The sequence below is a fragment of the Indicator indicator genome, chromosome 23 (assembly GCF_027791375.1).
Source record: "Indicator indicator isolate 239-I01 chromosome 23, UM_Iind_1.1, whole genome shotgun sequence".
In the NCBI taxonomy this organism is placed as follows: domain Eukaryota; kingdom Metazoa; phylum Chordata; class Aves; order Piciformes; family Indicatoridae; genus Indicator; species Indicator indicator.
In genome coordinates, this window is record NC_072032.1 from 16,065,143 (window position 1) to 16,091,130 (window position 25,988).

The 25,988-nt window shown below is 36.1% G+C and overlaps 1 protein-coding gene across 3 annotated transcripts in view; it reads right to left on the bottom strand.

Moving 5' to 3' along the window:
- Window positions 1-25,988, bottom strand: part of SLIT2 (slit guidance ligand 2) — a 199,614-nt gene that overhangs the window by 26,308 nt on the left and 147,318 nt on the right. For 2 of the 3 annotated variants that reach the window (XM_054391585.1, XM_054391586.1), the window contains 13 exons: window positions 25,378-25,521; window positions 25,085-25,248; window positions 20,739-20,889; window positions 16,716-16,790; window positions 13,224-13,367; window positions 11,671-11,814; window positions 10,552-10,718; window positions 9,581-9,713; window positions 8,289-8,357; window positions 5,850-5,921; window positions 5,546-5,617; window positions 4,140-4,211; window positions 1,635-1,798 (listed from right to left, as the gene is read on the bottom strand). In XM_054391585.1, the coding sequence (XP_054247560.1) occupies window positions 1,635-1,798; window positions 4,140-4,211; window positions 5,546-5,617; window positions 5,850-5,921; window positions 8,289-8,357; window positions 9,581-9,713; window positions 10,552-10,718; window positions 11,671-11,814; window positions 13,224-13,367; window positions 16,716-16,790; window positions 20,739-20,889; window positions 25,085-25,248; window positions 25,378-25,521 (1,571 nt within the window). Of the gene's footprint in view, window positions 1-1,634; window positions 1,799-4,139; window positions 4,212-5,545; window positions 5,618-5,849; window positions 5,922-8,288; window positions 8,358-9,580; window positions 9,714-10,551; window positions 10,719-11,670; window positions 11,815-13,223; window positions 13,368-16,715; window positions 16,791-20,738; window positions 20,890-24,310; window positions 24,335-25,084; window positions 25,249-25,377; window positions 25,522-25,988 lie in introns of all 3 variants that reach the window. The other variant, XM_054391584.1, reaches the window with a different exon arrangement.

Genomic DNA, 25,988 nt, shown 5'->3' on the forward strand with positions numbered 1-25,988 from the left:
TGAGAATCTTCATAGGACAGTGGCAGGAAAATAATTTTCTCTCAAAGGTATCCATAATACCAGATCTCCACTCTTGGAAGCGAAAGAAATACAGTTCTTACCCTGCATAATAACATAAAGGATATTTTCTGATGGGCAAGAGGGAGTAAGATATACTTTCTGGATTGTCTGATAGAAACATAACAAAGACTGTAAGCAGGGGTGATGCAGGTTTAAAACTGACAGAACTGGAAAATAACCAAACAGGTCCATGCAAATATTCTTTCACTAATATCCCTGTAACAGTATGCCCTAAGAACATATCTGCAATAATGTTCAGTGGATGCTTGCAGAGAAGATGATCAGACTGGCTAACAAATGTCCTGTCTGAACGTAGACTAAGAGACTTCGCAACACATGGTGCCATATGCATTGAACACTGGCCTGACCTCAGAGATGTGCTGTTGAAAAATTGCCAGAAGGATTTTTAAAGGGAGAGACAAGCCATTGGCATCACAAGCAACAAAATGGATTGGAGTTTTTGACTGAAAGCTTAAGGAAAGAAGACTAAAATAGGATGAACACACAGTAAAGAAAAACTTCTGATGAGACACACTCTGACAAAGTCCCATTGCTTTTTTAAGGAAGAAATTACAAAGGGATTAACCTCACCTTTGAAGACACATTAACAGATGAAGTCAAATCAAAGATTGCCTAGACTGCGAGAATGAGTAACTTCTACAAGACTTAAGATCATATTTATCTGATGTCTCAGAAAAAACATAAGATTAGTAATGGCTTACAAATATAAGCACATAAAAAGATGGATGGTTTCTTTTCTTTCAGTTGGGGATTTTAACGATTATAAATCAGAACCAAGAGAAATGAAGGTAGAGCAGAAGCTTTCTATGCTTTCAAAATATTTTATAAGGGGGAAATTGATGGAGTAGAGAAAGATTAAACAGTAAAACAAACCAAGTTCTCTCTCCATTTAAGAAAAAAGGTACTTTTCTAACCAAAAATAGCAAGATTCAGAAAATAAACCTAGGAATTAATGGACAATAATATAGATTGTGATATAAATGCCAGCAACATTGGTACCAACATGAAGACAAATACTCTTGGTCCAAGCCCTGAGACACCTTTTAAAATTAGATTTCTAGAGGAAATCACATCTCTATCTACATGTTTGGGGTTTTTTGGTTTTGTTTCATCCTTTCTTCTGAAAAATCCAAGGAAGCACTGATGCAATTAATGGTGGACTGCAAGGATTATGGATGTATTTAGGGTTTTAGGGTAGACTGTCTGAAGGAAGCATGTATTCTTTCGCTGAGTGCAGAGGCTTAGGATGCGTTTCAGGACTGAGTGCCAAGCATCTCTGTACATCTGTGTGCTAAGGAACACTGTGCTGCAAGTTCAAAGGCCTTTTTCCTCCATCTATTTGCAAAGAAATTGATGTTGAAGTCTTTAAAATAAAGATAGCTCCTGAATGGAACCAATGAGTACACCCCTAAGTATATGGAGGAATGATGGCAAGGCTGAGTGAAGAAGTGCTAATTATACATGTATTTAGAGCACATGGGATTCTTACTTCACAGTTCCACTCTGTAAAAATTAAAAATTGACACTTCAAAGAGATAAATCAACCACAGTACCTTGGCAAGTAAATTTTTTAGAAGGAGTTGTGAGCAGAAGTTTATCTGCCATTTCTCCAGGACCAGCACAACGTGCAATACCAGGTTCTTTGTACTCTGATTTTACCCAGTCAGATAGCCACTGCATGTTACAATCACAATAAAGAGGATTTGCTCCAATAGCCCTGTGGAAAGCAGACAATAAAAAGTGAATAAAGTCATCAATGGTTGCTTTTAAGAAGAGAAGCTAGAAAACAGGTTCTCAAAAAAAAAAAAATTCCAAACCACAAACTCCACCAAATTGACTGTAAGAGCATGAAGTGTCAGGATTGGGTTCTAAATCAAGAAGTGATAGTTTTAGCAGTAAACTTGGTCCAAAAAAAGTAGCTATTCTTAGCTGCATTATGTGTGAACTTTGGAGAGCTAATAGTAACTAGGTCTGTTTCCCTCTTGGTATGGAACGGCCAATGCGCTGCACCAGCAGAGTGAAACCGATCCTGGGAAATTAAGTTAGTGAGAATAAAGTGTTTGTGCCCAAGCAGCCAAGGCAACCCCAGCGGCTTCCACCCTGATACTTTTCCCTTTCAGTTTATGGCTCCCAGGCTGGTACAAACCATCTGTTTCTAAGCTTCCAACTTTGATTTAATTATTTCCTCCTTGGAGCTCTCCCACTGAACTCACAGCTATGCACAGAATTCTCTAAGAGGCCTCCAGTGCCTATGTAAATAAAGCTACATTATCCTGGCTTTGTGGTCCTTACATAAGGATTGTCTTGTTCTGAGAGCAAACCCATTTCTTGAAATAAAAAGAAGAATTAAAAAATAATTTAACTAGACATTTTCAGAAGTAATTTCTGTAAAGGCTGTTTAAGCTTCTATTTTCTGTGCTAGATACTATAAATACTCTTAAAACTAAGAGAACAATGATATACTGTGTGGTTAATGTGGAAGATAGCAGCATTGTGCTATTCTATAAAGAGGCACTCATATTTCTTTTAAGAAATACAATCATCAGAAAACTTTCAGCACATAACCTTGACATGCACACTCTGTCAAATGGCAGCATTTGAACATCCTCCTTCACCAGATGTTTCAGTACTTTTTTTTCAGGCTGTTCCACAACTTTGGGATTTCTAGAGACAGAGCAAAATCTTTGGCAAGCAAGCAAAAGCAGTAGAAAGCACCACTGCTGAAATGCTCTTTTCTGCCACATGGACCAGGAAGCCTTCTCTTAATTATTGCTACGTACAGCTGAACACAAGAAAAGAGATATACTTGTTCAGTCCAGCTTAAGGCAGAGCCATAATAAAAGTCAGACATAGTGATAAGGAACTTCCCGTGCAAGGAGAAACACCTAGAATTTGTCCACTCTGTATTTGCAGGACTGAATATTAGCCTAAACTGAGGTATGTTAAAATCAGAGTGTTAGCAGGGGTAACTGGTCACCATTAAGAAAAAAATAACAACAACAAAATCTATGTAAGTTTTACTGATATTTCATGCAGATAAGCTAGTTAAATAGTAGCATTTGAATGAATTATCAGTGACTTAAAGCTTAATCAGTACCATCAAATTTATGAGAGATGGCAAATTAAATATAAATTATATAAACAGCTAGTGAAATTTTAACTGCAGCTGTTCAGAAACATAAACCCCAGATGTATCTAAAGACACTAGTCAACTTACTCCTCAGTTGCAAGCAAAGAATTAGCAACTATCCATGAACACAATTAGTTCTACAGATAGATACCTTGTTCTAATCTATGTACTCACTGAAAATCACATTTAGAAATCAGATGCCTTTTATTTAATGTCAGCTTACCGGACAGTGACACAGAAGCACAGAATAATTTAGGGCACTCTTGGAGGTTCTCTAGTCTCACCTCCTGCACAAAGCAAGGCTTAAATTCAGAGCAGGGTTGCTCGGGCTTGTGTCCAGCTAAGCACTGAAAACCTCCAGGGATGGAGATTCTTCTGCTTTTTTGTGAAACTTACTCCAAAGCTGAACCACCCTCACAGTGAAGAATTTTTCCTTAAGTTCAAACTTCCCTTGTGGCAGCTTGTGACTGTTGACTCTTACCCTTCACCGTGTACATCTGAGAAAAAACTGTCTCCATCATTGTTGCAATCCCTTAGAGGCTTAAAGACTATTAGGTCCATCCACATCTCCTCCTCCAGACTACATAAGTTCACTTCCTTTAGCCTCTCCTCCACAGCTCATATGATCCATCTCCCTCCCCATCTTGCTTGCCCCTTCCTGGATTTGCTCTAGTTCATACACATCTGCTCTGCACTGTAGAAACTGAACAAATATGCCAGATGTGGCCTTAGAAGGGTCAGGCAGAAGGGAGAAACCACTATCCTCAGTCACCTGGATGCATGCTTTCCAACTCAGCCCAGAGCATCTTTAGCCTTCACTGCCAAAGGGCACATGGCAGACATGCGCGGTTTGCCTTTACATTTTGTCTTTGTTCAGCTACATGAAATTTGCTAAACGTAACATAAAAAATACCATCTGAATACTCACAGGTGGGATAATGCTGAAAGATCATTAAAAGCTCCTTCAGGAACAACAGAAATATCATTGCCATGCAAAGACCTTAAAAGAAAATGAATAATATATATGTATAAAAATCAGCAAGTTAGAGTTGCAAATTTCATCTTCTGTACAAAGCTTTCAGCTTTTCCTACTTTTTCCTCTTCCAGTTTGTCAGTGTTTCCAGCTGGGTTTGAGTGTTTGTTTTGTTTTTTTTTTTAAGCTCTAACTGGAAGTTTACTCATAATTTTATATCTTTTTATTCCTGAATTTTCATAATAAATTTTTGGACTATGATTTTTTTAAACTGAAATAATAAAGGTCAGTAAAAGCAGGTACACTTCTGCAAAGTCCTGACTGGATTTAGAAATAGCAGAAGAGTTGTTATTTCTGACTCTGTCAGCAATTCCCTGAAATTCCTATTAATTATGTTTCTACTTTCTAAAAATCTTTCCCTGGATTCATAGAAAATACAGGCATTGACTGTTTCTTAATATAAGTATTAGGGTTCTTGTCCTAATTTAATAGTAAAGTTAAAGAATTAAAGACCTTATTAAGCATCAATGGCTGGACTAGTGTTATCTCTCCTATAGCAAACTTGCACACAAATATATCTCCTATTCTATAAAGTCATTCAGCTACATGAATACACATCTAACATATAGAATTATGATTATTGAAATTATTCACATATCTATAAAACAATTGAAGTTATGGCTTAAATGATATTTCACCCAACTAAGCAATTAAATGGTTATAAACTACCCAAATGAAGGCAAAATTTACATGTTCTGCTGGAGACTTACAAAAAATAATTGTTAGGGTTTTTTTGTTGCTTTTTTTTTTCTTAATGACAAACTGAAGCTGTAAACTAGACTGACTGCTCTTTATTTCCCTTTGTCCACTTTTGTGCCTTTTCAGCTATTGATTTTCAATAGTTAACCATGATGTCATGGTTTTGAAAATACTCCCATATTAAATGAAACAAGAAACAAAGAAAGTTATTGTTGGAATAAAAATATTCAAAATTCAGTTGCAAAACTCCCTCATATATATATATATTGATGAATTTACTCTTACGGCACTTCTGTTACACTTCAATGCTTGTAAGAAGGAAGAACATAACACACAAAAAAAGAAATTACAGCCAAGGTTAAAAAGCAGAAAAGTAAGAAATGTGTGTTTGTATATACAATGTTGACCAGGGTCACATAACTTCTTGTGAAGTGTTTTCAGAGTATACTTCCCCGAAATGAAGCAGCTTAGATTTTTAGGACTATGTAATTATCACTTCTTAAGTGTTTGAGAGGTTTTTAAAATCTAGTAACCAATTTGCTATCTGCAGTACACAAATAAAAAAATCTGGAAAATAGTAATGGTTAAACCATAATACTTACAACAGCCTAAGTGATTTCAACCCATCAAAAGTCCGTGCAGGAATACACCTCAGGCGGTTGTAACTAAGAATTCTGAAAATACACACAGAATACTGTCAGCAAGTACATCAGCCACTCAGGAGCAATGCAGAGCACCACCACATCCAGCTTTTGCACACATAGCTAGCTAGCAAACAAGTTACTTTACAGCCTCCAAAATAAGCAAGCTTTAATATAAACTAAATGGCCTTTATGTCCAAGACCAAAAAAACCCCAAACACTCCATAATGCTTCCAAAGAGTCACTGTTACATGTTTGAACTTACAAGGTGAGCAGCTGAGTCATGTTGCTGAAGCTCTGATTAGAAAGAGTGCTGATTCTGTTGTTACTTAAATCTCTATAAAAAATAAATGTAGAAATTCAGACCATAAAGTGACTGCCCCAGTCCTAAACCACTGCAAGTTAAACTGACAGAGACATTATTTTTATTAGTAGAGGTATTATCACCGTGGGCATCGGTATTTAAAGCAGCACATACTTTTATTTTCACATGCCATATACAAGCCCCACAAATGTTCAGCTTGATCAGTGAAAAGCATTTTCATTTCAACACAGATGAAAAAGCAGCGCAATGCATTCTTGCACAACAGCAACATCCATCATGCTACTGAGTTAATAATGCAGTGCTACAGGAACCCAAGTATAGAAATGAAAGTGATGTTTGAGATTGGAAATCTTTCTAGTCATGTCCCTAATGACACCTAAGTAGAGTATTATGATTTTGCTTAACACTTACATGCTGAAGACATCAAAGCCCAGAGCTATTATTATAAAGAACACTATCCAAGATTTATAGAGAAAGCCTTAACATCTTTCTACTTGTTCAATATTCTAATAAAATCTTAAGCAAAAGTATGAAGGAAGCTGGAGTGGAACACTGGTAGCTTCAAAGCAGCTTTGAAAAAAGCTGCATTACATGGCACTACTGCTTTTCCTTTATCTTCATACTGTGCTTTAGTTTTCACTTTATTACTATCCCTCTATTGTTTACTATATTTTGTGGTGCAATACAGCATTTGGTTCTGACAGGACCTTGGTATTTTAACTAGAGTACTGTTGAACAGCTATGCTGCTTCGAATTTCCTGAAAGTGTTTAGGACAACGGACTCATAATAATAAACATGGTGATCTATTCAGAAGAAAAAGAAAAAGTTAAAAATAAACAACTCAGGAAACTTGTATGTAATTCCTTGTTTGGCTAGAGGAGAAACTATACATAGTGGTTTGGTTTTCCACACACAGCTGAGGAACATTCTCAACTTCACAACAGCAGTAGGAGGACACATTCAGAAGAGATTATAACAATTTGCCTGACAGGTCTTACTGTTAATACTAATTTTATTGGCATTTTATTTACTGTTAATCTATAATTTACTGTATTATATTTGTATGCTAAACTGGTTTTGTGTATTTTCTGATTAGGAGGTAAAGTTAGATGATTTCTGGATGTATCTGTCAGAAATAGACCATGATCTAGTCTCTGTGATGGAAGCCTTGCCACTGTGCCTCTAATTAAACTTATCTCCAGACACAGAAGCAGTCTGCACTAATAGTGCTACTGCACAGTCCAGTCTTTACACTTGCTTCTTGTACTGAGATTCCACAGTTTGTATCTTCTGTGGTGCAAGTTAGATCTTGTATAACTCCTGTAAACAAGCCACAAAGATTTCCTATAGGTTCTACCCTGGATACCTTTGAGAGTACTGAAAGGGTTTTTTCCTGATGTTATTTGCAAAATACAAAAGGCTTGGAATAACTTTTTTTTTTAGCCTAAATTTGTGATCTGGACCACTTTTGTGTTAAGTAAGTGAGGAAAATAAAGGAAATCAAGTTCTTGGTTTTGAATGCCAAACCCTTTTCAATTTTTACAGCAAAGCTCTAAACTCAGTCAAAAAGAAATTTTAGGGATTTTTTTATTCCTCTCCACTATTTACTCTGATTATAACAAAACCACAAACTGCTTTCAGAATGTTGCACAGTTCAGCCTCAGCTGGTATACATTTTTATAGTCCTAACAAAGGCCATGCAATCACAGCCATATACAGCAACAGTCTTCCTGTTTCTCTTGCTGTACCATTACAAGGTACGGAAATCATATTCAAATAATTCATGAAACAGAGGTAATAAATTTTAGAGCAGCTAGTGATTTGCCTGAAATCACAGAGTGAGTCAGCAATAAAGTGGAGAGTAAGGGCATTCTAGACAAAGTCTCTTCCTGAGTCATTAAGCAATGTATCTTGTGGTGAGAGACAGAAGGGGTTACATTCAAGGGTTCCAACAGCTGCATGTGAAACATACCACAGAGTGAAGCGTATCACAGAGACTTTCCTATGTAAATGAAGTAATTCTAGTCCCTTTATGCAGCTGCATAACAAAATGCTGTATTACACTAACACCTTGCCCCAGCTACCCTAACTTTATGAGATGTTCCATCTCTTCTCAGGTTAACTATAATTTCTGCTTATTTATTTTGTGTAACCACTGGAATGAAATACCTCTTACAAAAAATTATGTGTAGGATGTGTTAAGTAGAATAAAATAGCCTGCATTATAAAATGTTGCTAGGTGACATATTTACTAAAATATAAATTTTATGTTTATTTTCATGTAACTAGCACCAAGTATAATTGAGTAGGATGTTTTGTTTTGTGGTGTTGGGGTTTTTTTTCATTCCAGTAGAGACAGTTGCTCTAAAACTACTTACATGAGTGTTAAATGCTTGTAGTTGGAAAGCTCCTTTGGAACAAGGGTAAACTGATTTCCATCCAAATAACTAAAACAGAAAATTAAAACACAGAGCATTATGATTTTCATTAAAGCAGTAGCATCTTCATCCACTAATCTTCCAATCCCACAGTCAAAATTAATAACAAATGAACACATACTATCCCCATTATGTAAGAATCCCTGCTTACAAATTTTGATTTTTTTGGTCTTCTGTTTGGTTATATTATGGGGTTTTTTTTGTTTGTTTGTTTGTTTTTTCCCCCATGAAGCATGCCTCCTTTAAGGCTGCTTGCCAAATCCAATGTATGTGTCTCAGAAGTTTGATGCTTACACTGTGTTAATGGAATTACATAAATGGTGGTGAATGGACCATGGGCTCCTAAACTATTTAAAAAGAAATGAACAACACTTAAACTTTGTGAAGGAATAAGTATTCTGAGAAGATTCTTTAGCTTCATTAGTACTGAAGTACACAAGTATCCACTTGGCTGATAAAAAGCCCTCCTTGTTCAAATGAAGCAACTATTAAGATATTTTATAAAACACATGAAGAGTACATCTTGGAAGGGTTATGCATGCTAATGAACAAGAAGAATCAATCAGTATGCAACTGCTAACAGGAACCACCTCCATCATCCTTCTGAAAAATATGCTAAATTGCATGCTTAGAGACTAATTAAAGCATACAAAATTGTACACAAACGAGTTTTCAGTCACAGTCGGGGTTCCACTTGCAATTCCAAAAGTATCTCTCTTTAGCTCCATAATTTTACATTGCACTGATGCCCTTACATTACTGCATTGTGTTTATAAAACCAAACTACATTTAATTAAGTCATCTTCTATATAAGAAAAACCAAAACAATAAACAGCACCACCACAACCTAATGAAGTAAGATACAGGTTTATATAGCTGTGTGCTAATTTAAGTTCTTCATAATCTCTCTTCATTAATGCCTCAAGCCCTTTGGATACTATTAAGCACTAACCTAGTGGCACACTTGTTTTTATACATATATATATATATATATACATATTTTCAAAGCTTTTCTGTAACATGGTTCATTTTTAGATTTACAGAGCACTGCTAATTTAAATTCAACCTCAAACTTCCCAAGACACTCTGCAAGTCTTTATAAAGCAGTATATTAACACATTTCATCTGGCCTTCTGAGTCAAGATCTTCATCTTCTTCTCTGCTCATTCTTGAACCCGACAGTTAAAATCTGACAATGGCCTTCACAAAAGGGAGAAAAGCATGCCACTTACAGTTCAGTTACATCTTTTGGGATGCCTTTAGGCAAAGCTTTTAGGCCTTTGTTGCTGCAGCGTACAACGGTGTCTAGACAAGTACATTCTGCAGGGCAGCGGGACAGTGGAGAGCAGCTATTGTCATCATTTCCTGGGTAATAAAAACAAAGAGATTCTGCTATACAGATGTCACTTCAGAGTTATCAGTAATATCCCACCTGGAATTCCTCTAAGTAAACATGAGAGTTCTGCATTATGATATTTCTAGGTAGGGAAAACATTGCCATTTCTGCAAACCACTGCTCCAGGAATTCATAATCCAGGTGACATTTTATTTAGTACAGTGCTGGTTTTCTATGTAAAAATGATATTATTCCCCTATTTGTCATGGGTTGAGTTAAACTAGTGCAATATTAAATGGAAAAAAAGTATTGATAATGAAAGAATAAAACTTAAAATGAAAGCTAATAAAGCAAAATATGTGTTGGTTTTCAAAATTAACAAATCAGTAAAAATAATCACTATAAAGAAAAGTTACAGCCTTGAAAACTGACAATAACAAAATACATGGAAGCACATGTGAGAGATGCAAGATAGCAGCCTTAATTTTTATTAAGTGTTGAGGAAGTGATACACTAAGCAGAATGGCATATCATTTGTTCAAGTGACTTGAAAGAGTGCTTGATATAAGCATTTGAAAAGAGTATCACTGGAACTACAACATGTGATCAATTTAATTTTTATAGTCTCTCTAAATTATGATTTACAGTTCTAACAGAGGCAAGACAAACTTTTGAAAGTATATATACAATAGCTGTGTGCTTGCTGATCATCCAAAAGCGGGTGGAGGATTTTAAAGCTGCTGTAGAAATGGATTCTGAAGTGCAGATGGAGTCATTTAAAGCACAGTACTTTGGGATCTATGGGAATCACATAGCTATACATAAGAACATTGAAACAATCAGAAGTTCAGACCTTAACTTTCTTACCGTCATCACATGTAAAATCCTGAATTGCCACATCCTGGATGGGAATCTCTTTGAGGAAGTAGGGCTTTTGGCAGCGAGGGTTCCCTGTCACAATGCGTTTCTTCCTTAGCCAGTCTCCAAGCCATGCAAGATGGCAGTTGCAGTTGAAGGGATTGGCCAAGAGGTTTCTGAGAAGAAATTTTACTTTGGATGACACCATTCTGTTTCATCCTAGGTACTCTAGTTTCAAAAAGCTAGGCTTAAATATACTTTTTTAAAACAATGCTATCCACCATCTATAGGTGAAAGTTGTCATTTTGGCTCTGTGTGGCGAATCTTGATATAGCTCATTTAGAAATAATTTAAAACTGCCAAAGTCCTGACTTGTTGTCAAGCCACTTTGTACTGATAATGCAATAATTTCATATTGAGATGAAGGCTGATTACTTTACATTATTAGCTTTAACCTGACAACAGCCATTCCATTAATTCATCATCTCAAGATTTCCATCTTTTATTTGCTCCAGAGAATAAGTTTCCTATCTAAAGTGACAGCTAAGTTGATTACATGCCAGTTATAAAAATGAATTTACTTCTAGAAGCCTCAGTACTTTTGGCATCTCCTTATTTCAGCAGAAACCTATTGACAATTCCATTATTTATAAACATGTCACCCTTAATATGCACAAATTAGTCACCTGGTGCAAAGTGTCACTTTTTAAATAAAAAGGGGATTAAGTACTTTCCTGAATAATGCTGCCTACAAAAAGCATTTATTCAGTAAATTGAGTGGCAGCTTTGCTCACCATTTCCCCCTCCCTTAAATGACATCACCTTTAAATAAAAAGAAGCTTTTTTTTTTTTTTTAACATATATATACAGAAAATGAGCCTGAATCTTCATTATAAACCATGCATGGATTCTCAGTAGGCTAGAGAAATTTAAGATAATAATTGGATGACATTGGACAGAAAGACAGACAACATGAAGATTCCACCAGATCCCAGTCATTTCTCAGGCTCTTCTGGAAACCAGTCTAATGCTCCATCAAAGGGCACCATGAAAACATCCTCTTCATGTGTCCAAGATGATCCAGAAGATAAGTTTTCTTGGGTAAGGTAAAACATGACCAGGACTTACAAGGTAGAGAGCGAATGCAGTGTATCGAAGGAGCCAGGTGCCACGGTGGTGATCTGGTTGTCATACAGCGAGAGCAGGCGGACTGAGCTCAGCCCTGTGAAGCTGTCGTTCCCCACACAGCTCACACGGTTGCTCCTCAGCATCCTGAGAAAGGAAGGAGCAGCCTTTCTTAGCTTTGTCTCAGCAGGGGCTAGAGCAGAAGCACTGGCCAAGCAGTGTGACTCTAAAGAGAATGCTGCCAGGGAAGGAACCATGAGCAGAGTGAATCCTGCGCTGCCTGACACCTCACTGAAGGGACTGGGTGCAGTGTGTGTGGAGAGGACTGGAAACCAGAAAGGTGGGTAGGTGGATTTCACAGAGACAAGAAATGTTTCCCCTAAGCATTTTTTTAATTTCAATACCAGAATTAGTAATTCTGAGTTTCTTAACTGACAGTAAATAATCAGAGATACACATCAATCCCCTCTTCATGTTTCCAAGCTTCATGATTCCAGAACTGCTAGTTACATGGAGCAGAAGGTTCTACCAGCTGACCTCTTCCCAGGGTCCCTTCAACTCAGATTTTCTTTGGATAAATTCTAGAAACCACCTCTATTACATTCTCAAGCATTTCAATTAAATGAAATCAGGCTACCCTGCCTCCTCCTCAGCATGACTCTAAGATTTAGTAAAACTTTCAGAATACTAAGCAGAAAAATCTCTCATATTTCTGTACACAAGTTTTGAAGTTTGCTGTTCTTCTATCTGTCCATCAATAAATGAATATTTTTTCCCCATGCTCTTGTCTAAGAGCAGCTGCTTCTGAATTTTAGCAGTTTTAAATGCAAAGTTAGAAATGGTAGGTCTGATTTATTAAAAATACCTAATGGTATGGATAGGTGCAGCCCTAAGGACCATTGAATTTTGTCTCTGCTTTGCTGATCAGGACAGGCTGACTGAAAAATGCCAAGGAGCTGTGGATTGTATATTTTTTTTTTTCAGTGGAAAGAGCTAAACTGCCTTCATGGAAAGAATGAAGCTTTAGTGCTTTTACTTCTCTCTGCATTGTTGAAATGACATTAACATTATTTAGGAGAGAATTATTTCCCACATCTCAATATCCACCAGAATAATTTTTTTCCCCTCTGGCAAAATTTCCAGTAATTGTTGAGCTGAATTGAATCAAACTCCATTATGTAAAATGTGTAATTCCCATGCAAAATTCTGTTACTTTGAAGCAGATTATTCTTCTCATTTCCATTTCTGAAGGGGATGTTTATTCATTCTCAATTTCTTCATCATTTTATAAGACTTGTAATTTAGGTAACCACAACCAAAAATTTCATCTACATTATATCTGTAATTGGTAATGAATGAATTCATATAATGTATGATAATATTTTTATACAAAGGAAGAAAAACTAAGACATGCTTGAATAATCCATAGCTAATCCTCATTCATATATATATATATATATATATATATATATATATATATATATTTAGGACAGATAGAATATTACTTTAAAAAAATAACTGGCAGAAACAAAGAATAAAAGTATGCAAATACTTACAGTGTTTTGAGGCTTTCTAGTCCTTTGAACATTTTGTGTCGAACACTTTCCAAGCGGTTGCTTGTGAGCAAGAGTTCATTTACACCAGAGGCTCCATCAAATGCTCCTTCCTCAATATCTGTAATCTTGTTATTGCTCAGGTTTCTATCATGCATTAACAGAAACAGAGAAAATCACATTTTCTGTTTTAAATACCCTAAACAAATGCTGCAGACTGCATAGATTTCAAGGTACTCAGCTGTTGCTTAAAAGCAGCAAAGAATATATTGTTATATTGTTCAACGTCAAGCTAGTAAAAACCAAATTCAACGCCCTGCTAAGTAAAGATTTTTAAAACAATCTTTGCAAGATGTTTTTAAATAATGGCGATCACCCAGTCCATGCTGCCAAAACCCAAGAACATCATTTCATCATTTTGAACCTTGTCAGTGACTGCATTTTTTTCATGCCTCCATTACTTGTAGCACTATTAGTTGGGTTAATAACAAAATGGTACTGTATGAGTAACTGCACAACTAACCACTACAATTTCATCATTTCTTCTTGGTAGACACAAATATAAGAAAACAGCATGAACAGCAACATATGTAAAGGAAATGTGTGAATACAAACAGTATACAACATGTTAGTAATTCATGACATTAGTTAAAAAGGAAGATTTATAAGCATGATTGTTCATTTATCTGCAATTTGCATGCAAAGCAAATCAAAATGTGGGAAAAGGACCTAAAATACTGCAAAAATGTTTATGGTTTTACGTGGAAATATGGAAATTACATCCCAAATGGGTAGTATCTGTACTCTATATCCAAAAACATCCCTACTCAATATTTCCTTAAAGATTTTTAGCATGATTTTTGCCCTCCTTTGTTTCATCTAACTGCTTACCCATATTACAGAAGTACATATCTACACATTAAAGCACTTTGAAATACACATGATCTGAGACCATGTTAAATGAAGTAAAGCTAATTTTTTTTATTTGATGAAAGTAATGGTGTGGGGAAGAAAATCGAACATTTTTGATGCAATTTTTAGAGCAGCATTTCAGTTCTTCAGATCAAGAAAGATATGATTTGTTAGAACAAAAATTCATACACTTGCTATACTGAATGGGTGTCATCATCCAAGACACAGAAAACAAGTAGTTGTTGTGACCCAAGTGCAGGACTCCACACTTGGCCTTGTTGAACCTCATCCCAGTGGCACTGGCACATTGATCCAGCCTGTTCGAATCCCTCTGTAGAGGCTCCCTAGCCTCCAACACATCAACACTTCTGCCCAATTTGATGTTGTCTACAGATGTACTGAAAGTGCCTTTGATCCTGTTGTCCAGATCACTGATAAAGATATTAAACAGAACAGGCACCAGCAGTGAGCCCTGGGGAATGCCACTTGTGACTGGCTGCCAACTGGGTTTAATTTCTTTCCCCAGCACTCTTTGGGTCTGGCCATCCAGTCAATTTTTACCCCAGCAAAGCTTCTGCTAGTCTAAGCAATGAGCAGCCAGTTTCTCCAGAAGAATGCTGTGCAAAATAGTATCCAAGGCTTTATTAAAGTCTAGGCAGACAACATTCACAATCATCACTTCCATTTAGTTTCACAGGAGCTGCTTTGTCTCCTGTAAAGTGCTGCAAAAACTGGAAACAAGAAACTAATTGTTTTTCATCTCAGATGGCTTACCTCTGTCAAACGCTTTGTTTCTTAAAATCTTATTTGTTCCTCGTGTAACATGGATACTACTTCACTCACTTCACAGGAATATTTTAAGGATTAATGTTGCATGGCTAATCAATGATACAGCACATACATATGCTTTATTACTGATGAACTATCAAATCAATTAAACGTTTAGGCCCTAATTTTTCAATGTCCTCTGTGCAGAGAGACCTTTGCATCCATTTGAACCTCCAGAAGATATAGGAGCTCCATAGAAAATACAGAATTCATTTGTGTTGGGGTCTCTGTAACATCACTGCCTTACTGCTTTCCAGTCACTGTATTATTGTCTGAGTTGAAAAATGTTGTAATAACTGGTAACTATATTAGGAATTTACTGAGCAGTATTATTAGAAATGTTAACTTTTCATTAATGTTTTCTCAATTTTGTCTTTCCTCAGTTATGCAGATTTCAAAGCTCTTGGGAGTCCCAGCAGATAGCTATGGTGAGACTGATTAATATTCTTCCTTCCTTACTTTCTTTTGTCTTGAACACCTTCTCAACTAAAAAGCAGCAAACTAGCTTTAGATGACATGAAATGTTTATTAAGCTGCCTTTATAACCTGAAAACATGCAATTACTGACATTATATTCTCTTTTCCTTGTTTTCCTTAAATATGAACACCTGATATATGTGTGTTCATATGTAAGCATGGCACATCAAGTATTTTATTTATTTCAAAGGTACTCTGTAGCTATTAGAAGACCTAATCTGAGATACTTCAAGAACAAAGAAAACTCTACTATACAGCACCAGAACAGTGCCGTGTCAGAAACTCCTACATCCTGTTTTGAAGTATCTCAGCCCAATTAGAAGTGGCAAGGTGTACTCAAGTAGACTGGTCAAAAGCAAAGCTGAATTTTGCTTTGGGTTTTTAAATCTTTGCTTACTAACAAAAAGGGGGGAAAAAAAGTCAGTCGTAACTATTTAACTAATTGCGATCGTGACAGCTGCCAGCAAGGATCTGAGTAAGGCTAACAATAGTTTTAGTAACACTCCTGCTCCCCTTGAGGTTTTGCTCGTTGGTACTGGAGACTGATCTTTTACAAATCATAGTAACTTGGTGACTACAATGCAGTACATCATTTTCATTCATCTAATCTATTTTTACTTGCATTTTCCTTCACTTCCTCTATGTTTGGATTTAATCCTCGAAAGATTGAGCATAGAGTCACTAAGTCTAACTAAATGATCTACCCTCAAATATGTCTTCTACATGAGCAAGAAAAAAAGCTTTTCATAGATTTATTTTTGGTAACAACTACGACTGGTAAGATTATAAACTCCTAGAACATGAACCGTGAACATGGACTTACATGGATGAGCTATCAAACCATTTTTTTTCTCAGTCATTTAATTTTGATGTTCCCCTCATCTAATGACAGCTTAATGAAGCACAAAATCAAGCCATGTCTCAAATGTGCTGAAAGAGGCAAAACTGCCTGGTTAGGGGGTAGTGCAGAAAGTTACAAAAGATTACTGGAACCTTATACTGCGAGCTCCCCGTGGTGGCTGCATAAGAAACCAGCTGGCTGTACATGGCAGTGAAGGTGCCAGAGCTGTACGCCATGAGGAGTTGTTTCTGGCAGTGCCTAGTCCATAAAGAAGAACTGCCAGCTCTGATCTACCTCAATTATTGATTTAAAACCATTCTTGATTTCTTATATGAATATATTGAAGCTTTGATAGATAAGAAGTAAGAAAGGTGGAGAAGTACAGCAAGGAGTTAACGTGCTATCTGAACAGACAAGGTCACTGAAGTTGCACTTACATTTTACGTAGCTGAGGAAGCTTCTTAAAGATTCCAGTAGCTTCCAGGACTGAAAACTCGTTGTTATTTAGTCGCCTACAAGAAAGGACATCCATTTCAGAAAAAAAATATTCAGGCTTTGGTACAGAAAGTTCTACACTAAGTGAACTTCTCAGACTGGTTTAACTCAATAGCTGGCGTTTAACTGGCAGCTGAAGAACAATTCCACAGACAGTGACATTTCTAATTCTGGTAATTCCTGAGAATGAACACTCATTAAATTTATGCATGCATAAGACATACAGATTCAAAACCAGTTCACAAAATATCACACAACTATAACTGCAGAGAAATATAAGATAGTTTTTAATTTTTTTATTTTATTTTTGTAAGGGAAGAAAACAAAAAAAATTAACTAAGGAAGGATTCCATGGTAACTTCAAAATAAAAATCTTTAATAAATATAAATCACTGAGGATTAGTTTCCTGTTCTTTAAAGGATATCAGGTGGGGTCTGCCAGACATCTGGAGGTGCTCACACAACACGATTTACAAGAATAAAATAATTACTTTATGCTCACTGCTTCTTTTGAATAGGACTGAAACACACTGCATAAGTCATCCCAAGAATTTAAAAACACTTCTGTGACCATGGTTTATCTTCAGACCACTACACCTAACACATGTATTGTGTGAGGAAGCATTAAATTCTGCTTTGCAACACTACAAGAAGGTATACAATGAGCAACAAATATTAGCTCGATACTGATCTTTCCTACCCCAGGCATCGAGGCTGCTCCAGCATAGTATGTCTTTAGCAGCTGTTAGGTTAGGGGACTATCTATAATTTAAAAAATACCTTCACTGGTCCAGTATTGCCTATATCCTCTCTTGAAAAGAAAACAGAATTATTAATCTTTGATTCTTTGTATAGTTTAATGAAGTCATCTTATTATGGAAGAGACTCTGCCCAACCTTTATTTAGAGATCTTAAATTGGAAGGAAAAGAGATCACTGATAAGATCATTGTGAAATGAAATTTGGCATAATAAACACAGAATGCTTTTCAGAGTGGCATTACTGCAAAACAAGATTAAAAAAACCCCAAACCCTAGAAACTAAAAGAAAGCTGCTCATTCATCTTTCCTTCCTGCTCTTTCTCAATGACAGCCAGAAGGAAAATGAAGGTTGTAAATCTGGAAGTACTGCAATACAATAGTTTCAGCATGGAACCAAACTAAGAGAAGACAGAAGGAGGTTTTTTGATACACATGGAACATTTGCATACCACACTAAGTACAAGGAACATCACAAATCTTGCATTATCACCAAGGATATATCCACAAACAGAAGGATATCAGGATTTGCAAATTATGAGTTGTGGCCAAAGGAATGACCAAATGGATCACATGGTATTTCTGTGGCTGAGGATTACTGGCTTTAGATTTTAGAACTGTAAAATACTTGTGCAAGAAGCTTTCATTCTAGTACCATGGTAAAACTGTCTTGTTAGGATCTGGTATCATATCAGCTATTGTAAAATCAATACACAAATGGAACACACAAGACTAAATTTGTTTTTATTTAGTTTTCATTATTTGAGTAATTTATCAAATGGCTTCTTGAATTTTCTTATATATTAGAAAGATACCTGAATTTTCTTTTTGCTGATGTGCATTTACAAGCTTGTACTTGATCTCAAATAATTCCATGGCAAATCAGACAGAACTTTCACTGGTTTTCTGGAAGACTCTGAGCAAGTGCCAAAATTTAAACAGTTAAAACAACACTTGGCTCATTTATGGAATTTTCCACCTCCTACAATTAAGAATTTTTAAAAACAGCTACTCTGAAGGAACAGTGTTTTTATGGGATATTATTACTGGTGCAATCTACACAATGGATGCTCTTTTCATAGCTCTGTCTCAGCTCCAAACAGCATCCTGCACAAAATAATCCAGTCTGCCTCGTAACTGTTATAAAAACATCAGAGCCATTTGACTCTAACAAGTACCTTTATCTCAGATTTGGTGGGTAAATGAAAAGAAAAGCTAACTAGCTGTTCCTCTAGTATATACCAGTAAGTGTTGTGAACTGGAATTCAGGCTGGTCCTAGAACTAGACTGGAAAGTCTCAAGAGGAGCAACGAAGGCAAGTGTATCAAAGACTGGAAACAACAGAAGGAGGCAAGAGAAAGAGATGTAACTTTTGCATTAGTGAAGCAAACACCAGAAGAGTATATTTAGCTAGAGAAACTGTATTTTTAGAGGACATAAAAAAAAAAAAAAAGCAGAAATGATTCCTTTATGGAATCTAGAATACTTGTAAAGCTGTTGAAGTGGTTATTACACCAAAAGACTTGAAGAACAATCTATACATCTTATCAAGAAGGTTGAATAGTGACTTTGTTACAGTTAAAGACCATCTTACTTGGATAAAGTCCTGATAGAAAAGGGGTTTTAATGACAAAGAGTATAAAAGAAGCAATGATGGAAGTTGAAGAGAGGCAGATTCCATCTGGAAGCAGAAGATCACATTTTAAAAGATTTCAATAGAAGCAAAGGGAGATGATGAAATTCTGTAACATTCTCAGTGAAACAGGGGATTTTTTAATCCACTCATACCTTCAAATAAGACTGATGTGTTCTGAAAGAAGTACTATAACCCAACATGAATTATGTTTTTATCAAATACAATTTTTTTGTTGACTGAAATTTCTGAGTTTAGGATACACAGCAGATGAGTCTTGATGATTTAATTGTTTCTTCTGAATTTAATATCTATGAATCATAATTAGGAAAGAAAACACTTGACAGTTTATCTTCCACATGCAAGTAAATGAATACGAAATACAACAATTAAATACTAAATTATTATCTCTTCAGAGCAGACAGAATTAAACATGAATCCTGCTAAGAATTATTCTGGGCACAACTGTAATTACCACTTATACCTGTAATTAGAACATTACTAAGTTCAGCTCCTTCACACAGCTGAGAGACAGACAAATTTACACAGTATTTCAGTTTCAAGTTCCTTTTCTTGTCCAGATATTCAAAATACTTAAGCATGGTCTCATAATTTCATACCTTCACTGCCGTGCTGTTGCTTTGATGCCAGCTGCAGACCCATTACCTTCTAAGAGATGTGCCATAATTCTGTTCATCTCACCTTTGTGGGTCACAGCTGGATCACAGTACTCTTGTCTCCACATCTTTGTTCGCACTCCACTACACCAAATCACAGTCCCTCTTTTTTGTCCCTCAACATTCTGCCTTGTTCTTTAAACTGAATCTCCTAGGAAAAAAAGCTATTCCCTCCTTCCTTTGCTCTGTCAGTGAGAGCCACTTTTATCTCCTGTCTTTTGCTGATCCTTCAAGCATCTCTGGATTCCCTTTCATAGCATACTTTGCACATGGGAAAACCTTGTAAAGCTGTCTTAATTTTATCTTTCAGTCTCTCCTTGAAGACCACTTCAGTTGTAATGCCTACAAATCATTCCCATATGGCACTTATTAAGCAAGTAATCATCTGTGACTTCTTTTCTGCTCATCTCTGTTCATTATATTATTATCTATTCTTAACCCAACTCTGTCTTGTTTGTCTGCTTTATCTTCCTCTGGTCTCCTTCCTGACACACAAAATGTGTGCTTTGCATTAAGAAGAATCCGCTCTGTTTTATTATACATCTAGGTAGCGTTTTCTAGGACAGACCTCTGGTTACTGTATGTCAAACTTGCTTTGGAGGTTAAAATAAAAAGCAGAATAAACCCCACTGTCTTTAAAAAAAAAAAAAACAAACCTCTAAGTGGGTAGCTCCTGTACTGGAGAACTAAAAACTTTGTCTATTTAGGATAAGTATTTATGCCTTCGTGATACAGACATGATTCAAAATTAATTTCCATTAATATCTAGTCCTTTGAAGTGCATGACAGAAGTAATTTAATTTTTATTGTTCAAAATAGTAATGCTATGGTTTTACATTTGAAAATGTTGATCAGCTTTTCCATAAGCAAATAATGTGTTATTATGGGTTCAACTTACAACTCTGCTGTGTACTGTGGGATGTGATCAGGAATTTTGTTGAGTTTCTGATTGGAGCAGTCCACTGTGGTCCCTTCACAGCGACATTTCTCAGGGCAAGCCAAATCTGCAAAGCAGTCTCCACTTAATTTGGATCTGTAATCTTCAGTGCCTGTGGAAGAGTCAAGTCAAAATAGAGATACTGAGTCAATGAAGTGTAAGATCTGCTTCTTGTGAGAAGGTGGAACAGATGTCTGCAATGCAGATAACGGGTGGGCAACTTGGGTAATGCATGATAAACTTTGTGATACTGAACAGACACAAGGGCTTCAAGAGAGGGTTAAATATAGGGGCTTAAGATATGCTGGAAAAAGAAACTGTGACCAATTTCACATAACAGGATACATTAACTTGAGCTTTTCACAGCTGTACTTTCTGCTGATTATCTTGTCAGCCAATCTAGCCTTGTTTTTAACTAATCACACACTGATTCTTTTAGAATTTATTTTCTTTCTCTGTATCAATAATAAACAGATCCTGAATGCCACCTTTTCTCTTTCTCTTGTTACAAATTTGTACTGTTGACTGGACTTCATTAACCTCTGTGATTTTTTTTTTTAAATAGTCCTGATACTCCACATCATCTGAAACATGTAAGATTGAAAGCCCTGTTTTCAGCTTTAATTTAAAATATGTGTGATCCTGACTTAAGCCTCAGCAGCTTGCCATGCTGTAGAAAGCTGCGTGACGTTCCATGGTGCTTGACAGAACCATGTTTTACTCATACCTCACAACCACATGGTTAGATCAAGCACAACAGAAAATCTCGCTACGTTATCAAAACTGCATCCACTAGGCCAAGGATAAGAGCAAGGGAAAAGAGGAAGGAGTAGTATAACTTACAAAAGCATGTGAAGTTTAATACTTGCTTACATGACATGGCATTCTTATTACTGAATGTCCAGTGTCACAGTAACAGTATTACTGTCGTAGGTTAAAGTAAAAAACAAACACACAAACAAAACCCCACATTGAAAGTTTCCTCCACCATTTCCCAGAGTCAGTCAAAGAAAACGTCCTAAACATATCAGGAGAAAACATCCAGTAAGGAACTGGGGGTGGGTGACAAAGAAAACAAAGAGAATCTGAAAGGACCTGTGGGTTCTTCTTGGACAAAGGTGAAAAGACTGAGACTAGTAGAAGGTGCATCAGGGCTGGGAGGTACATTGTGATTTAGCTCAGACACTGAACTTTACTTACAGCCAAAATGGTGAACTCCTGCAAAAGTAAAGATAGCCAAGAAGGAAAGAAAGACAGAGTAATCCCAATTAAGACAAAAACATGAACTAAGCTCTCATGTTCTCTACTCAATTTTAGTTTGATTAGAAGATACTGCTAAGGAGTACCAACTTCAGCAGAGAGAATGAATAATTTTTTTAAGTGGTAATAAAGTAAGAAAATATTTGGGTTAATTACAGATTTCAAACAGGATGATAAAGCCTTTTATGCATTATTCTTCACTATTTTGAATGTATTCTTTAAAAGCTGCTCCTTTGAACATATGTGTGTATATATATATATATATATGCTATGCCACTTAAAACTTGAATAAACCTAAGAAATAGGAAAAACAAATTCTTCTGGGGAGGAATATAAAATCCCAACAGTTGTCACATACTATGTTACCTAGTGTTTGTAAATGTTTAAGAAGTCATACATGTGATAGACCTACATGGATTATTTCTGTGAGCTAGCAGACAAACCATATCCTTTCAAATTAATGATATAGTACTTCTACAACCTTTAGTTTCCCAAATTTAGTCACTGAAATTCCACTAAGAATTCCTAGTGTCTTCAGACATGTAACAAATATTTTTATAGTTTAAAGAAATGCTAATATTTTTACAGTAGCTACTGAATTGTTAAAAAGTGGGTTTAGAACTTGAAAATAACCAATAAGGAGGGCTACAAGTAATTTTTTCTCCTCCTTCCTGTTAGCAGTTTGAACAACTGAAATATTCAGGGACAAGGGCTCCAACAACTAAAATAATTTTATGCAGCATCTCTCTGCTAATCTGATAGAAAGAGAAAGCACAGAAGCTGTATTTCAAGAAGTAAGTCTATATCACTTTTTGATTAAATTAGTTTGCTTTTTCCTTTCCCTTTTTTTTTTTTTCCCCAAGAATAGCATTTTTAAAGGGTATACAAACAAACTTCAACTGCCTGTGTGGCCATATTATAAAGAGGCTGTGAAGATATTTGCTGGCAAAAAACCATTGCTAACCCAAGAGACAAAAGTTGTGCTGGCAAGGTTGAGTAGAAGTCACTCTATGGCAGGAATACAGCTGTTCTACTCATTAAGCAACTGAGAAGTAGAAACCCCCTCTGGTTTATGCTATTTTAAAACACATTTTTGTGGCTGCCAATGCTGACAAATTGCTACCTTCTTTTGTATTTCGTTTTGTCTTTTCTTCATATTCAAAGCAACTTATTAATGTGCGTTTCATGATTGCTGCAAATTTAAGTGATACATCACACAGCATTAGAAGAGCTGTTAAACAAAAGACAAAGACCAATGCAGAGTGAAAATGTACCTGTAGTACTTGAGAGAACAAGTGCACTGGTGTCATAAACAATTACTGTAGATATTTTTCTAGACCTTAAACCATGGTAGAAAAGCCTGTTTGCAAATTACATACTGCAATACATCAAGAGATTCATTATTCTCCTGTTTCTTTTGCCAATCAATCGTTTATGATCAGTTAGGATGATAATATAAGTGCATCATGGTTTGTTTGGTTGTTTTTTTTTTTAATTAAGAAATCAGTGCACACACCTGACAAGCAAGGTATAATAAAAGAAACAAACATATTTCAAAGAGCTAGGGCCAACATCAGTAAATCTTTTGTGAAAACATCATAGACTTGTAGCTTAACGTAGTGTATAAATTGCTGTTTTCACCTCAACTCTAAAGTCACGTTTTCTTTCATGGAAAACATTTCTGATTCATTGTATGCATGTGACCACAGAATGCCTTTAATGAAGAATATCAGCTTTCTTTTCCGAGCATTCCACTGTGTTTTTGTAAACACAAAGAAGGGTGAGCAAGCAGCAGCAGCAACTAGCACAGAGCATGAAAGCAAGGCAAGAAAATACTAATTTGTAAAACATTTTTAAAAGTTTTACTAGCTCTTTGATGTTAGTGTGGTTTTCCTGTGTTTAAAAGCAGCTCAGGAGCTACCTTTTAAAAACAGTAGCAGCAGAAAGGCAAGGTGCAAGGTAAGTAAAGGTGTCAATTCAAATATGAGCTGGCAGGTGCAACCTTCTAAATAATTTAGGGTAGAATTTAAGAGGTATAATTCTTATAGGTGTGCAAATTTGTGAAACAAAAAGGAAATGGAGCTACATGCTAAGCTCTTATATTCAGAAAACAGAACTAGTGATCTACAAGGGAAAACTATGTCTAGCTACAGAAATTGACTAGTGTTAATATACATGCATTGGTTTCCTAAAAGATATAACAAACTTTGTTTTTCAGGGGGAAAGGAGAGAGTATCTGCAGTTAGTCAATCTTACTGCAGAGCCAAACCTACCTGGAATGAAATACTGTTCTTTAGCTAAACAAAGAGAAAAAAAAAAAAAATAGAAGATGCACCTGAATGTCAGCAAGCAAAGAATGAGTTTTATTAGATTAAGTATGGACTATAGTAAACTACAGATAATTAAGTGAAAAAATGTGTATTCACAACAAGAGCTGATAAACAACAGTGTGAGTAGTCATAAACGTATCCGGAACATGGGTTACAAACGGTTCTCATCTGGTATTTGGAGACTGAATATATTGTAGAATGTGAAATGCACCTGGAACAGCTGGATACCATACGATGAAAGTTAGGATTCAGAGAAATATAAGTAGGAAATGGAATGAGATGAGAAAAAAAAAAACCAGTAAATTTCAGTATGAGGTAAGGTCCCTGTATAAAATGAATATGTCATGTTCCTATATTTAGCTAGAAATTTTTAGGTCTTTCAAACACTCCAGAGCCTTGTGGAAATTTTAAAAAATGATTAATATGGGTGATACTCGTAGCGAATAACTTCAGCATTTCATTTTGAAGTATTATATATTGCATTTCTTTTGTTAGGTTTAATGCTACTCAAAAACAGTGCCAAATGTTTTAACTATAGTAATGTTCCGTGATCCAATAGTCTATGACTTCCAGGACTTCCCCTTCTTCAATCAAAGAACTCAAAAGGATTCTGCAATGTTTAATAATTCCATAGAAAGCCAGCTGCCTTCGTTTGAACTTCTACAACCACTGGTTTTGCCCATGAAAGAAAAATAGCTGCTGAACTAAGAAAATTACCTGAGCAGCGGAATTTCTTGCTTTTGATCTGGCCAATCCTTTTGTTTGCCAGACGGCGGGGGCTGGTGCAACGGGCACCACTGGTCTCAATGGGGTTTGTATGAAGGTAATCCGCCAGCCACTTCAGATGGCAGTCACAGATAAATGGGTTCTGAGCCAAATGCCTTTCACGAGGAAAAAGAATGATAATTTCACACATTACTTCCCTCTGGTTTCAGCAGTTCCTGTTATTTTTAATAGACTGTAGAATATGAAGTCATGCTAAAGACAACCATAAACAAGAGCATACATACAAGGTCTGAATCGCACGTAGGGGTGAGAAGGTGCCTTTTGCAATTGTCTGGAGCTTGTTGTCATACAAAGAAAGAAGATTCAGGTTGTGCAGATCTTGAAAAGCATCAACTCGCAGGCAGTTGATCTTGTTGGCATTCAATAATCTGTTCAATGGAAGACAATTATAAAAATGAAAGAATCCGCTCAGTGTTGCTGCAGCTTCAGTTTTCGCAGCTAATCCTTTGTGTACATTTGCAACCAGAAGAAGAGATGCAGAAACAAATATTAATTGGCAGTGACATAAAGCATTTCAGTGAATTGAAATATCTTAGGTGTTTGGAAATTATCCCTAAGTATTTGCAACTTGGAGTTGAAATGCGTGATTTTAGTTAGATGAAATCACATTTCTTATATGGGCTGGTACAACGTGTATGTGGTACTTGTCTGTGCGAAGAAACAAGCTTAAAAAAAATAATCAAGTATCTGCAAGGAAAACTAGCTCCTTTTGCCAGATAAATAAACAAACAGAAAAGGAACTGAACACTGTGTTCGTTAGCTGGAAGAGATGTGCAGTGGCACTTTCAATTATATGTTACTAATCAGCATGCTGCCGCATTAACAGAGTTGTAGT